The 16145-nt window shown below is 39.5% G+C and overlaps 3 protein-coding genes across 3 annotated transcripts in view; 1 reads left to right on the top strand and 2 right to left on the bottom strand.

Moving 5' to 3' along the window:
• Window positions 1-448: 448 nt before the first annotated feature.
• LOC137976357 (3-galactosyl-N-acetylglucosaminide 4-alpha-L-fucosyltransferase FUT3-like) lies at window positions 449-1970 on the bottom strand. The gene has a single exon (XM_068823697.1). The coding sequence runs from the start codon at window positions 1880-1882 to the stop codon at window positions 677-679; it is 1206 nt and encodes a 401-aa protein (XP_068679798.1). The 5' UTR covers window positions 1883-1970; the 3' UTR covers window positions 449-676.
• A 5987-nt stretch (window positions 1971-7957) lies between these two features.
• LOC137976574 (uncharacterized) lies at window positions 7958-8320 on the bottom strand. The gene has a single exon (XM_068823955.1). The coding sequence runs from the start codon at window positions 8318-8320 to the stop codon at window positions 7958-7960; it is 363 nt and encodes a 120-aa protein (XP_068680056.1).
• A 3843-nt stretch (window positions 8321-12163) lies between these two features.
• Window positions 12164-16145, top strand: part of LOC137976358 (ras-related protein Rab-24-like) — a 22282-nt gene continuing 18300 nt past the window's right edge. The window contains exons 1-2 of the mRNA XM_068823698.1: window positions 12164-12404; window positions 12570-12638. Of these exons, the coding sequence (XP_068679799.1) occupies window positions 12294-12404; window positions 12570-12638 (180 nt within the window). The 5' untranslated portion in view covers window positions 12164-12293. The remainder of the gene's footprint in view (window positions 12405-12569; window positions 12639-16145) is intronic.

Raw genomic sequence — 16145 nt, 5'->3', positions numbered from 1 at the left:
AACTGAAACATGTTAATTTAACACTCTCACTTTAAAGGCCGGGACACACTAGGCGATAAGTCGCTGCGACACGTCGCGGGGGCAAGTCGCCGCAACAAATCGCCTTGTGTGAGAAGGTTAATTTCATGAAAATCATTGTTGCTGCGGCAGAATTTTGTCGCCGCGATCAGTCGCAGCGATCAGTCGCAGCGAGCGTTGTCGCATCGTGTGTACACTTCCCGCAACAAGTCGCTGCGACAAAATATAAATGAATCAATGAGAGAGTGTCATATGGTCAACCATATTGAATTAGAAAACTAGTTCACATTCCTCCTCATAGGAGATTACTGCGTGTGCTCCGAACAGGCGTCGTGTCGCAGCGACTTGTTTTGAAAGTAGTACACAGGGAGCAATTTGTCGCAGAGACATGTCGCTGTGACTTGTCGCCTAGTGTGTCCTGGCCGGACAAAAAAACCTAATCACAAATATTAAGGAAGAAAAAATTAACTGTCCGCAACATCATCGCTGCAGTTGGTTTCATCATCACCATCACAATTAGGGGGTGTCAGGACGAATAATTTTCCCTGTAGTCCGCATTTCTCACTTATTCGGTAAAGAAAAGCAGGGCTTTTCTTACTCATCCGTCCCCGGGGAGCAACAGTGAACGCTATTTTGGTTATTTGTTGCATAGCCATAATCAATCTACTCCGGCAATAAGCTTTCGAATTTTCTCTTCGTTTCTCCCACAATTTTTCGCCCGCCCCCAAAAGTCATCCATGTTATTGTAAATTTTTGCAGGTAAAGAATTGTTATTCAACGCGTGGCACAACCAACAAGGCCAAGAATCCCAGACCTTCGACACGACTTTGAATTCTTTTTTCCACCAAAAATATTCGTTATAAGCAGTATTGTTTGCGTTCAAGTAAAGTAAATAATTCGCAAGAGCTTCCACAGAGTCGAAATTTGCAACGTTGATAAATGAGCCGGGAACAGCGAGTTGTTCGTTTTCATACGAGGCTCCTCCCATCACAACAGGAACAATATTTTGATTAAGCGGAATATCCCAATATTTTTCTGTTATGTAGTCAACGCAAAATGAGTTTTCGAAGGCAAAATAGAATTTGTAATGCTGTAGCTTCTTGGTGCATTCTGGAGACGATTTTCTACACGGTTCGTGTTGATTAAACTGTCTCGCACATGATCCAAAGATATCTATTTGGATGTATTTCAACAGTTTCCTGACAAATTGGTCTCTAAGAGTGCCGCAGTGGCTTGAGATCCAAACAGCCAGTTTGTCTTTTCCATCCGCATAGTTCGTTGTTTCTGAAGAAATCTCGTCTGGATTCAATCGAGATCGAGTGTAGTATCCATACGGGAAGAAAATATCCGAATCTATTCGATAAGTCATTGTCCAATTAAACAGGCCGTTGAGAGAGGCAAAATGGAGGTGAGTATTTATAGGACTTTCTAAAACGTAGAAAACCCATCGCTGTTTTGAGGGTTTTCTTTTCTCAATGTTCTTCATATGTGATACACTTGGTAGATCTCTGCCATGAAATACCACTGCATCGCTTACTTCGAGTTCTCTTTGTTTGTGTGTGAATTTACAGATTTGCTCACCGCATGTTACATTTGCATCCAGACCGCTCGCCATTCCCGGCCATTTTCGTCTTCCGAACCAAAGCGTGTATAATAAAATTACCTTGAGGGGGGCATCCTTCGTTTGGTCGTCTGTTCTCTCTCTGTCCTCGATTGTAAAGTTTACTTCCGTTCTACGTGGAACTTGAAGACGTTGTGCGAACTCATTTTGAAGGAGCCATCTTTGAATGATTATGACCAAAAAGCTCACAAGAATAATCGCCAATCCGAATCCGGTATGTTTCTTTTTGCAGTTAACAGTCATTTGTTCTTGATATCATTTTCGCTGAAAGGGTGATATTTTATCCGTTCTTTAACGAAGTAAGCGCCACTCGAGTCTTTACTAATCAAACTGTCGCGTTGTACTGAACTGAATTCCTTCTGGGCAAAACAGTCTGACGTTTTTTGTCTCGTTAACCCCTCCCCCAATTCCGGCGGGTACTCCCAGAAAAATTGGGTGGGGGTGTGCGGCCCGCTTCCTGAAACCCTTGCATATATTTCAGACCAAAATCCGCGATTTTCCCTACCCTATTTCAGACCTGACCAAAAATGTTAAACCCTATTTCAGACCTATTTCGGCTATTTCACGATTGGCGTAACAATTTGAGAAGGGCTTTTGATGATGGTCTTATCGCCTAAATGATGAAGAAACTTCTTCCAAAAAACATACCCAATTTGAGACTTGAGTGTACAAACCATGCCCTATATTTTAGACCAAAATGGTCAAAATCAATACCCTATCTCAGACCAAAACAACCAAGAAAATATACCCTTTAAGGCCGCACATACTACATATCCCATGTAAGGGAGTATCCCCTTCCCCCCCCCCCCCCCTGGGCATTAAACATACACTAATTAATGTACAAAAACGCCAAATTGCCCCAACTGACTGCTGATAAAACTACACTCCTAGTTGTTTTACGATCATAGACTCAGCTAGAGACGCTCACTGTCGTGCAGTTATAGGATAATGATAATTTTTGTTTTTTGCAAGCAACCTATTTAACACTTGTGCACGCACACATTTTTGTATCGCAGCTTTGTATCATCTTTCTCCAATTGTAACGTATATAATAACAACAGAGAAAGGTTTGTAGATTAAAATAAACTGATGATGGCATGAGTAATAACGAAACATATCTTTAAAAAGTTGGTTCGTTTCTCTTAAATTTATATTGTTCAATTTTTGTTGTTTATTTCAGCCGTGTTTCAACTTAAATCGATGGGAAAAAAAGATATTATTGCCGTTTCAGTGATCGGTTCTTGATAGACAATTGAAACTTATGCGGCTCGGCAATCTTTGTTTTCACGCGTTAGTAATCAAAGCTATGCAGCTTGTAGGGTTTTGCAAAAAACTAGAACTGAAAACCATTAACAAGTTTACAACATTTACAAACATAGCTAAGGACAGTTCTACTGAACTTCTCCGTCAACATAAAACGTGTGTCGCATGTGTAGCACGATTTTTTCAACGGCCAATTTGCAAGCAAACAAAAGACTACTAAAATGGTGGCCATTTTGAAATTCAGTAAGGTGTATACATATAAAGTACACCATATCTAAATGGGTGAAATCAAACTTCTCTTAGTCTTGTCTGCAGAAGAATTTCAGTTCAAACAGATAAAGCACAATTTCACTTCTCTTTGAAGCATTAAACCTCTAGTTGATGTCTGCTTAAAGACCAGGTGAATTGGCAATCTTGGAATGAGTTATCTATGTATGAAGTCTAATTTTCTTTAATACAAAAACTCGGTATTTATTCCGTACCTACTCAATTTAATACTTTTTACACACTTTCATACGAAGACGAGGTTTCATAATCACGTCATCAAATTCTAATATCAAAATCACAAGTTGTTTTGAATTTTTATCTTTGGGAGGTTAAAGGTGACCTAGAAATAATTTTTTTTTTCAAGTTTCCAGTTCCATGACGTCTTTTGTTGTTAAAAGCTAATGAGTACCGCAAAAATATATGTTATGGTGAGCCATGTGCAGGCGACTGTTGTCTCAGCTTTTTAAACCCATGATATAATTATTTTGTGGCGTTGTCGTTGCTGTAGCTTTCTACGACTTTAGAAGTGTCCTGGAGAAGGCTTTGTTGCAATGTTGTGTCAGAGCCTATCATGAAATGCGTTGTGTACTTAAAATGTAAGCGAAGAAGGTGGATGTTTTTGTGCCAAAGCGTCACCGCATTGATTGATTCATTTTGGTAACTGTCAAAAAATTGTTTCTCTTGGGTAGCAAGTTGTTAGGCACCAAATTGTATGTTCAGGTTTGTATTACCAGCTGGTAGACGAAAACAGCTGCTGAAGAAACAACAGAAACGTTTGAAATGAATGCATTTGGGAAATCTGGGCTTACTTGAAGTTATGGCTAGCTCCATGGCATCCTTACCTGTCTTGAACGCTCTGCGAGAGACCGGCTCGTGAAAAACAACATTTCTTGATCAACAATTTGTCTACAAGGATTTTTGTCGGAATTTTACTCTTCGTACATTACCTAACTTTCTTAACAGATATTAGAAATCACTTTGCCGACTTCACTCAGACACATCGCAATCTTACTTTATCCGAATAGCCACAACATACGAAAAAGCTTGTCAAAAAGTAACCAAAAGTAAGTTACAAAAATCCTTATAAACACGACAGATTTACACAAACAGAAGGCGATGAAGGCTACAATAGACTGATTCACTTAAAATATAATGATACATATTCAATAACAAGTAACCCTGTTCAAAAATTCCACTTAGAAATTGTTCCCTTTTGTTTTAATGTTTGGCAAGCTTATTTCCGTGAAATGCAAATTTCCGCTTTAATTGGCAGGTTACCCTAATCTTGGCCATAAAGACGTTCAAGTCTCGATGACTGACATATAATTTGCATTTAATTTTTGTATACATTTTGCTTTACGTACAAGGTTTTCCCTTTGCGCAGTTATGTACAACGTTGCCAGTCGTGAGTCACCAGCTTGTAAAAGTTAAAACCGCCAAAATAATAGTTCATCGAGGTCCCAATGAGGCAAAAAAATATCATAAAGAAAATTGAAATTCAAACCTAGTCACCGTATTAAAGTGTGTAAAAAGTAATTGAATAGGTACGGAATAAATATAGCAAGTGCTCGTATTGAAGAGAATTAGGCTTCACCCATTCAGATAGGGTGTATAATTGATCTGTACACCGTACTGAGTATTCTTTTGTGTCATGTTTTCGGTATATGTGTATTTAATTCATTTCCTGGTGAATGATCTCTTTACAATTTTCCATACGAATTACCACTTTACTCGAAGGTTTCAGGCCTCAAGCACGGTTAAAAGTCTAATACTCAATATTCAAACTAAATACTCGAAGCTATCCGACTATCGATCAAAACTCAGACTAAGTCCTTCTTCACACATGACTCTCTTCGCGCCACACGTAATACGTAATTTATGCTAATTTATGTCAAATCTATTCCTAACACACTCCCATCCTTGGTTGGCGCCGGTCAATCAACAATTAACTACTGAAGTTCGTAAAGACATAAACAGAAAAAAAGAGAGGGTTCACCGTTGTCTATTTTGTGATCCCTAATGTTCAGCTACGTGTTGCTGTTCAGCGTTTCCCAAAAAGGTAATTGGAAAATTAGTGTTCCTGCTCTGACGTTCATGTACCCCTAATCCAGCCTCTACAGGATACAACTTCTTCAGGGGTCTTGTCTCGTCGATTCCTCGATCTCCCGGCACTACCAGTTCTCACCACTGCTCGGTGAAATCCATCCGAGTCGTCCTGTAATGATTTGAGGGATTTGACCACTCCCATATTAAATTAGTCTTGGCGTCCTGTCCTTGTGAATGCAAACAAGGTCTTCTACATTGACGGTTGGTTGTCTGCAAAAGAACAATTGTCAGATACTTCGCACGACTTGGCAATTCACTTCTGGTCTGAGGCGCTTCCGAGGGAGTTCTCTCTTCTTCACTCTACAGGCGACGACCAATAATCAATTGTGACGGTGTCAAAGGACTTCGTAATTCATCATCCACGTACGTGAGAGGTCGTGAATTGAGTATTCTTTCTATTTCCACAACAACAGAGAGCAATTCTTCATAGCTGACTCTTGCGGCTCATGAGGTTTTCTTGAGACAGCGTTTAGTTGATCTTACGAGACGTTCAAGAAATCCTCCCCACCAAGGAGCTAAGGCGACGTTAAATTTCCATTCTATGCGGTGGTCTGCTAAGACCATTTTCAGGTCTTCGCTCTTGATAGTGGATCCATTATCTGACATTTCAAGATTTGAAACACCTCGTCTGGCTTTATCACGAAAGCTTCGGTTGTCAGCCACGGGACCAGGTCGAGATGAACTGCACGACTGGAGGCACTCGTGTATAACACGATGTACGCCTTATTCAAATCACCACTCTTATGATAAATGTCCTTGACACAAACGGGGCCCGCAAAGTCGACTCCTATACTTGTAAATATTCGTAGGACAATCTGAGCTCGGGAAGTTGAGTGGTAGGTGGCGTTCCATATGCACGAGTTTCTTGCACAATACCCACTTGTCAATTATGCTCTTCACCGTTTGTCTGCCCTTCACAATCCAATACCTTGACCTAACTTGAACTAAGATCTCTGCCACTCCATTGTGCATCACTTGGTAATGACACTTAAGAATCACCAACTTAGTGAAATAATGACTTCTCGGCAACAGCATCAGAAATCGTGTATCGTATGGTAGGGAAGACATGCCAATTCTTCCTTGACATTGTAGACTTATCCCTTCATCGTCTTGATAAAGTCCTGAATGATGACTTCATCTGTGGATACTAGTCACTTTTTAGGATCTCTTGATGAACGTGCCTAATCCACAACATCTCTGCTTGTCTGTACAATTTCGTAAAATCTTTTTCCGTTCCTTCTCTGGACCTCGCCTTCTCCAATTTCTCAATAAACTACAGAGCCAACACAATCACTTTCATAAGCTTGGTTAACGAACTTAAGTTCTCAGGATTGATTAAGTTATCTACACTCGGTTCTGCTTCCTTCCCTTCAACGCACGTGGCGACTAAGCTGGAAACAGCTGGTTTTGTGGATTTCAGTTCGCTGTTGTTGTAACGCTGTCACTCGACCCTTACTGCATGTAACTCCTGGTTGTTAAATTAAAGTGAAGGAATTCTTGCTCTAACAAGATAGTCTTTCAGAGAGCAACAACTGGGGGATTTGGGAATATCCGCGCGTGATTGCGGTTGCCCGCTATAAAACCAGCCTTAACTCTTCACTGGCTTGTACAACTGTCGATTGAACTGGCCGCTGCCCACTACTCTCAGTAGACAGGAAGTCGGGTCCATGTAACCACAAGCTGCTTTCTTTCAATCCAGTAGACTTGATTCCTCCGGACGGTATGTCAGCTGGATTTTCTGCTGTGGAACAGTACCTCCACTGCTCAGGGGTTGAATTCCTTCAAATTTTGGCCACTCGATTCTCGACAAACTGCTTGTACTCCTTGTCAGTGTTTGTGATCCACCACAGTGAAATCATAGAATCTGTCCACTTAAACAAATCGTCAATTCTTACATCGTCTAGTGTTTAACTCACGCTGTCCAACAACCTGGACGCAGTTAAGTTGGACAGTAACTCCAGACGAGGGGTAGTTTGTTTAGCTAATGGTGCAACTCTTGTCTTCGAAGATACTATCTGACATTCCACCCGCGCCTCATACTGTACTCTCATGTGGATCACAGCTTCATAAGCCTTTTCCGATGCGTCAGCAAAACAGTGAAGTTGGACTGACTTGACCTTGTCTCCATTCAATCCCTCAGCACAAAATCTCTTAAAGCTCACTCTTCCAGCCTGTCTCAGATCCGATAGAGTCGCCAGCCATTGGTGATTTAGTCCAGCATCGACCAACTGGTCCCAGCCTTCCAGCCATGCAAAATTTCTGAAACATCATCTTGAGTGGAAGAATGACTGGAGCTATCAATCTCAAGGGGTCAAAAATATTGTAGCTGTACTGAGAATCAATTTTCTTGTTGCTGCATGGTTGGGCATCTACATCTCCCAAAGTCTTGCTCAGATCATCAATCAGTTCATCTTGGGTTGGGTGCCAAAGAATTCCCAAAACCTTTGCTCCTTTTCTGCACTTTGCTTGAAAACTGACTTAGAGAAGCTTTCGTCTTCTTCTTCAACTCTAAGTCTATTTCTCTTTTTAAAGTCGTCACTGAAAGCTTCATCTTGTTCCAGTGATCTCAGCAGACTTTCTGAATTGCATTTCCACTTTCTCATATTAATTTAAAAACCTCCTGACTTTAGGCAGAGCTTTAGCTCCTTAGACAATCTGAACGCACTATCCACGTCACCATTTTCAGACACATAGGCAGTGATGATAGTCATCAACATATAAAGACTTCAACAGCTCTCTTGCAAGTGCACTGTCAACTAGCAAACATGAGTTCACATGGTGTCTGATTGTGGCATTTAGAATAAAAGGACTTGAGTTTACACCAAACTCCTCGTGTGCAAAACGTAGTACCATGATCTCTGGACTTTCCTTATTCGGATTTTTGACCCATAAAAATCTCACAAAGTCCCTATGTTCAGGATCAATCTCAATGTTCAAAAACGCCTTCTCAGTGTCTGCAGTTAAGGCAACTTGATGGACTCTGAATCTCAGCAAAGTGTCAAATAACAAGGGATTAAGAGAAGGTTTTACGGTGCAGACAGTCATTTAAACTCTTCCCAAACGCTTTAGGTGAAGCATCGTATAAAACTCTCACCTTAGTTGTATCTCTGTCAAGTCTCACAAATGTCCTGTGTGAAAGATAGTGAACATCTCCAGGCGGTGGAATTTGATCTTATGGTACGATTTCAACCACACCACTGTGCAATTGCTCTCTGATCACACCATCAGACTGCTTTAGAATTTCTTGTTGGTTCTTGAGCTTCTTGTTTGTAGTTGTTAGTCTACGTAATGCCACTGTATAATTGTCTGGTAGCATGGGGTAATTATCTGTGAAAGATAACTTGACCTGGTATCCAGTGAAAGTGATATCATTTGAAAACTTATCATAGACTGAAGTGTCATGTTCCTTAATGCCCAAAGTTTCTAAGTCCCAGAATTTCTGCAGATCATCTTTCATATCACTTATCTATGTTGAACTCAAATTCACAGTGCATGACCTTGTAAATGTTAAGCACACAGTCCTGACAAAACCCAACCTAAATTGGTTTCAAGGGCTACTGGTCCATAGGGATCTCCCTTAATGATGTTCCCAGTGAAGAAAAATCAGTAATAATCTGCTCCTATCAGCAGATCAGCACTGACAGAATCACCTGCATCACATGCAAGTTGTAGACCCTGCAAGTAGGGGTGGCATTCCAATGTGCTTCGAGACTGTTGATTGGACACTTGGCTGAAAATTACCGGTACAACATATGAGGTGATATACACATTCATTCCATCCAATGTTCTGACACACAATTGCACAACATCACATTCCTCCAAATGTTTTGATCAAAAGGGTCTCCTTACCAATGGTTGGTAGGTTCAATTGCTCACGTGCCTTGCTGGTTATGTATGATCTCTGGCTACAGGAATCAAATATCACATGGGCATTCAATCCAAATTGCTGGTTATCTGGTGTACAAACAAAGGCTTGGGCTATCTGTAACAACACAGAGTTGGCATTATTGCTAACGTGCATTGCTGAAGTTCCAGCTTCTCTGCTCCTTTATTGAAAAGATCCAGATCCACGTGGTGTTGCTTCTTCACTACGGCTACATTTCTGGATCTTGGAATGTTCCTTATTCTTTCACAAAAGGTTACATGGTGTCTACCTTCACAGTTAAAGCATTTTGCCTTTGACGGACAATTTGTGGAGATGTGGTCACCCTTCAGGCACAAAAATCACTTGCCTATTCGTCTCAATATTGTTCTCCTAGCTTTCGGTTCAGTGATGTTCATGCAGTTAATGGATTTCAGTGACTCTTCTTTCAAAAAACACATTGTTCAGTAAATTCCTCGCTGTCTGTATAAAGGGCAGAGGCAGAATAGGGTTGTTTGCTTGTTGCTCTGTACTGTTCAAACCTGGGTGTATTTACATTTGGACTAATTGTTTCCATTGCTAGTAACGTGTAATAACGGCTGGTGATGTGTACTAACGTCTACTGAGGGGTAGTAACTGCTAGTATGTATCGTATAATAACGGCTGGTGATGTATACTAACGTCTAATGACGAGTAGTAAATGCAAGTAACGTGTAATGACGGATAGTGATGTGCAGCAACGTCTGGTGATGAGTAGTAACTGCTAGGAACGTCTAGTAACGGCTGGTGATGGGCAGTAACGTCTAGTGACGAGTACTGAGTAACTGCTTGTAATGTGTATTAATGGGTAGTAATGTGTAGTAACGTCTAGTTACGAATAGTGACTGCTAGTAACGTGTAATAACGGCTGGTGACGTACAGTAACGTCTAGTGACGAGTAGTAACTGCTAGTAACATCTAATAACGGCTGGTGATGTGTACTAACGTCTAGTGACGAGTAGTAACTGTTAGTAACGTGTAATAATGGGTAGTGATGTGCAGTAACGTCTAGTGACGCCGTGACTGCTAGTAACGTGTAATAACGGCTGGTGATGTGCAGTAACGTCTAGTTACGAGTAGTGACTGCTAGTAACGTGCAATAACGGCTGGTGATGTGCAATAACGTCTAGCCTTGTGATCAGTATGATGTGCAGTAACGTCTCAGTAGTGACGAGTAGTAACTGCTAGTAACGTGTAATAACGGCTGGTGATGTGCAATAACGTCTAGTGACGAGTAGTAACTGCTAGTAACGTGTAATAACGGCTGGTGATGTGCGTAACGTCTAGTGACGAGTAGTGACTGCTAGTAACGTGTAATAACGGCGGGCGATGTGCAGTAACGTCTAGTGACGAGTAGTAACTGCTAGTATTCTGTAGTAGCGTTTGGTCATATGTACTAACGTCTAGTGACGAGTACTGAGTAACTGCTAGTAATGTGTATTCAGTAATGGGTAGTGATGTGTAGTAACGTCTAGTGACGAGTATTGACTGCTAGTAACGTGTAATAACGGCTGGTGATGTGCGGTAACGTCTAGTGACGAATAGTAACTGCTAGTAACCTGTAATAGCGTTTGGTCATATGTACTAACGTCTAGTGACGAGTACTGAGTAACTGCTAGTAATGTGTATTCAGTAATGGGTAGTGATGTGTAGTAACGTCTAGTGACGAGTAGTGAGTGCTAGTAACGTGTTATAAGGGCTGGTGATGTGCAGGAACGTCTATTGACGAGTAGTAACGGCTATTAACATGGAATAATGGCAAGCGACGTGCAGCAACGTCTAGTGACGAGTAGTAACGACTAGTAACGAAGAATAACGGATGGTGATGTGTAGTAATAAACACTGACGTTAGACTATATAAAGTAACTAGTATTGATGCGTAATGTTGGCAGATGACGTTGAATACTGTATTGCATAAGGAATTTTAAGGGGATTTTTCATTTAGAGTACTTGGACACGGATTTGTTGTTTCCAGGCTACACAGCAATGATGTTGGGGTACCAGGCCTCCTATTTCCGACCGACCCAATATCAGGAAACGCATTCGACGCTAAACGAAAAAAAAAGGGGATGGCCTTTCCAGCGAACAATGTATTGAAACAAACAACATATTTGCTATTAGAGGCAAAAAACCCTTCCTATTTCATTGCGCACGTGAAAACAAGAAACCCAATCATGTCAAAATTAATTACCATACGCAACAAAATAAATTTCAGGATCAAACTCTTTTCTGAAGAACCTTTCCTTGAATAATGAAGCACAAAATAGTCAACAAGCTTTCTTTCAAATAATTCTTGATTGTCAGATTTTCAATTATTATTTTTTACCTGAAGACTGTGCAGAGTTGAGCACAAAATAAATATAAATAGCCAGACAACAGTAAACACAAATGGTGTTTCTCTGAGTTTGTTAAACCCATATCCAGCCAGAATAGGAAAAAGTTACCAGATAATTTGCCATTTGGTTTCAGTGTTGTACATAACAGTACGGTTAGCAAAAGATGCAAGTGTTGTTGAATTCGTCGCTTTTAAGATTCCAGATATTCATTTTTCACAGCTTGTGTTGTTTATCGAAGTGACGTTCCATTATTGAGCTCCAAAAGGATATATTTAGTTTAAAGATCCAATGAAACACCATTCACATTAGATCGGCTTTGTTGCCATTTTTCGTGCAGTACTGTGTCCACCTGATAAAATCTATGCATTTCCACTACCCCATGAACCGCAGTACCAAAGATACGCGCAGGGTACTCTAGGCACAAAACCAATACTTACCAGGGAAGCGACAGGTTTCCATTTTCCCGGCACGGGAAAAAGAACGGAGAAATGACACCCATTATTCGACTGGTAATTATGAACTAGGGAGACTTCGTCGTGCACATCGGCATGCACACCACTGAACCCACCACCCCAGCTCCATTGTAATGGCACATAATGCGTAGTCAACCCCATGACACATTATACATTATGCACCGTACACGACGCCATACACAAAACAAACATGGCGGATTTGCGGAAAGCAAGCTGTTGTCAACCACAACGCCCTTTTTATGTCTTCTTTTGACGGTGGAGCTTAACTGCTGGTGTTAGTGTCGTCTTCCGTTAAAAAAATTAATGAAATGCAAGAGAAAACATATTTGAAAGTCGTTCTTCTGGGAAAAGTCAACAGCGGAAAGACTTGTCTTGTCACCCGATACATGACTCGATCGTTCAGTGAGGAAACTCCCAGTGTGAGTATGAATTCTTTCTCACGCATTTGAAAATTTTGACAGCAGTAGCATTTACATAACCGAAATGTTTTTCTTTTGGATTCTACTTACAACAGTAAACTATATAATATAAGCCTAATTTGCACGCAAGCGATTATAAATTTTAATTTTGTTCTTTTATTACAGACAATTGGAGCAGCCTTCTGCAGAAAGGATCTTTATATCCAAGGCACAAATTTATCACTGGCTATATGGGTAAGGGAAACAGAATGCTGGCGTCACTTGAGCTCTTCGTTAAAATTTTGACCTTGTTCTATTACAACACTGTCCATGATTTGTTGGGACAATTGCCGTCAGATTTCTGTAACAGACCTATACTTATTGTTCATACGGGAGTCTTCTTAGAATGATTATTACAGGTTCAATAACACTTGGAAAGTCTTACCTCGTCTTTAGTTCTTTTATATACAGTTCAGCTGTCAAACAACAGCATTTATGCCTGTTTAATTTCGCGAAATAGATTGTACCTCCTTCGTTCGATGTCACCAGCCAGCTGATCTGCCCTGTGTTTTCTCGCATTTAAGTCTAAGCACCCATTTCAAATAGCGCTGATAAACAGTACATGTATTTAAGTCTAAGCACCCATTTTAAAACAGACAGAGAGAAAATCTGGTGAAAATCTTAATCCTCCAAAAAAGAGCTTTAAGATTAATTTATTTTTGCAATAAAAGAGAGCATGCCATCCCATTATTCGTAATCTCTAATATTCTTCCAGTCGACATGCTTTATTTCAAATCTATAACCACTCTTATGTACATGTACGATATAAATAACCAAAGTGCTCCCACGAACCTAATAAATCTTTTTGATCAAGTAGACTCTGTGCACTCTCATATAACCAGGTCTGCATCCAAAGGTAAATTTCACAAAAAATGTTCAAAGCTGACACAACTGAGCCACTCATTTTGCAGAATAAGTTGTAAAATCTGGAATGAAAATGCCTTCAGACCAGATTACTAAATCTTCTTGATCAAGAGGACATTTATGTTGATGTCAAGACTCTTATTAAAAACTTCAATGGTGGTATGTTTAGTTAGCATGTTACAATTTTAATCTTAATTTAGTCAGTCATTACTTTTACTTAACTTATTATGCATTAATTACTGCATGGTAAATCTTTAAATTATATCACTCTTGCATATATTAAGTTTTTCTGAGTTATTTTCACAATTTCTACACTACCTGCCTAGATTAGCCTATTCTACATGTATTTGAGGGTTAGTGTTCTTTTGTTACTTCCTAGGTAAATGTACTTTAAGGACGTTCACGCTTATTGTTTGTGCACAACTTTTACTGCGCACACTGTTGACTGTTTGACTGTAATATGTCACACATTACTTCAAGCATTACTTAAGATCATATGGTGACAAAAACGCTGGGAAAAATTTTCTATGCCAGCAAAAGAATGGCACATTTATTTCCAATTCATCATGAAACGTTAAAGAGAAAAGGGCGGGAGGCTGGAAAAGGTCTGGAAAAGGTAGCTAATCAAGTGGTGGCTGAAAGTTTTGAAAACTCGAGGAAGGTTGGTTTTAGTCAGCGACGTTGCGTAAAATTTAATGGGGTTGGGTTTTTTAAAAAATTTTTATTACACTACAAACTTCTTAAGTTCAAAATGAATGCATGTTTTTGAAGTTCTTTTCCTTTACTTTCATGAAAATAGTCTAAGAGCTGAATTATATTGTCCTCCTCGCTCACTTGAATAGTGTGGAGCTACAAGGATGGATATATGAAATAACACTCCAGAAGATGAGCTTTACGGCAATGGAGAGATACATGTATGATACAAAACACTAACCAAATAAAGATAACGCCTGCTTGAAATTTCGGTTTTTTTTTTACAAAAACCTTTCATCAAACGATCCTGTCTTGGGTTCCAGTCTTTCCCCAACAGGTCACGCAAAAACGTGACAAACGAAATTCTCCAAGAGCTTAGCAACATCACATAGATTTTACTTGTTTAGATTATCAGTGACACCTATTTTTTGAGAGATGAATCACTTACTCTTCTTACATAAATATGATAAAATGAAAAAAAATCACAATCTAACAAGTTATCTTTTTTAAATTTTTTTTTCCTTGTGTCCTGAATTCCGGAAGCAGTTACATGTACAACAGGTAACGCTTCCGAAAATGCTTGTTGAGGATTAACTCTACTGTTTACGACATCCCAGCAGTGGCATACAATGATTTAAGAAACTCACTCCTTTATTTCTATGCACGGAAACCTTCACTCTAACATATTATTTTTATGATTTTCGACGGATGAGTAGACGAGGCTAAAACTTGTTATGATGACCCATCTATCGAAATTAGGCATTTCCCCCTTGTCTTTTTTTCCGAAACAAAGTCGGTGACCCCCCAGTTTTTTTTCATTTTTGGAATAAGCAATTTATGACCTAACTTCAGGCAAGAAATGAAAACAAAATCACTGTGGGAAGATTTTCACGTCAACGTCCTCAAATAATTTTGAATTTTGAATTTGAACTTAACAGTTAGCTTTCAATAACTGTGTTGCCATATCGTTCATAATATTCTAAGAAGAAGGCCTGTATGAGTAGCAAACATAGGTCAGTGGGAAGGTCAAACTTTGTTTGGTGGCCACGGTAAGGTACGTTGCACTGTAAGCAATCTGAGATAAAAGTACTATCGGCAAAGTTCTACAAAAATTATGGGAGCCAATTCAGAGCTACCTGGACAGAGCATGGCATGTTGACCGAGTAGGACGTGCCAAGCAAGCTCTGCCTGAATATTTATTTTCCTGACATGTTTTAATGTCAGGTATAGCATTATTATTATTTTTATTTTTTGGGGTACGACTGAGGGAGTAATGATTAGAATCTCCTTCAGTGCTAACGCTATAACATTAATTCTGGACTTAGTTTCTTTTACAAAATTTGGTAAACTGTGTGTGTCTGTGTTTGTGTGGTAAAGAGTTAAACAGAAGGATAATTTCTGACAACATTCTTATATTTAAATCAAATTGCTTGAGCGTCTTTTCTCTGATTATGGGCAGGAAAAAAGAAAATTTCAAAGATGGTATCGGATGATTTTAAACTATTATCTTTAAATGTAAGAGGCCTTAGTAATTTTTAAAAAAGGCGAGCAGTGTTTACATGGTGCAGAAAGCAAAAAACGAGTATTATATTTCTTCAAGAAACGCACTCGACAATAGATAAAGAAAAACAATGGAAAGCTGAATGGGGTGCTCCAATAGAATTTGCCCATGGGAGTGGCAGTGCAAGAGGTGTTGCTATTCTGTTGCGCAACGGCTTTGATTGCAGAATAAAGCAAAAGATTGTTGATCCCATGGGAAGATATATTGGCATAAAAGCTGAAATCAAGGATGAAAATTATCTTTTGTTCAATGTTTATGCACCTAACAATGATAATCAATCCGCAAAGTTTTATGAACATATTGTTAATGTTCTTAAAAAGGAAGATCAAATATACGAAGATAGAATAATATTTGGGGGTGACTTTAACTGTCCTTTAAATCCAAGCTTAGATAAAATGGGAGGGCTCTTGATGACAAGAAAAAAGATTGTTGACCAAATAGAGGATATCCAAAATATATTTAATGTACATGACGTCTGGCGGATTAAACATCCAAATCAAAAGAGCTTTACATGTACATGGTCACAAAAGTCCCCTTTCATTTTCTGTCGATTGGATTATTGGCTTATATCGGATTCTTTGTAT

The sequence above is a fragment of the Montipora foliosa genome, chromosome 11, assembly GCF_036669935.1.
Source record: "Montipora foliosa isolate CH-2021 chromosome 11, ASM3666993v2, whole genome shotgun sequence".
NCBI classification, from domain to species: Eukaryota; Metazoa; Cnidaria; class Anthozoa; order Scleractinia; family Acroporidae; genus Montipora; species Montipora foliosa.
Note: the sequence above shows the minus strand (reverse complement) of the source record. Positions and strands in the feature narration are given on the sequence as shown.

Bases quoted from the DNA above. Each gene is read 5' to 3' on its own strand.
- LOC137976357 (XM_068823697.1), bottom strand. From the start codon at position 1,882: ATGACTGTTAACTGCAAAAAGAAACATACCGGATTCGGATTGGCGATT.
- LOC137976574 (XM_068823955.1), bottom strand. From the start codon at position 8,320: ATGACTGTCTGCACCGTAAAACCTTCTCTTAATCCCTTGTTATTTGAC.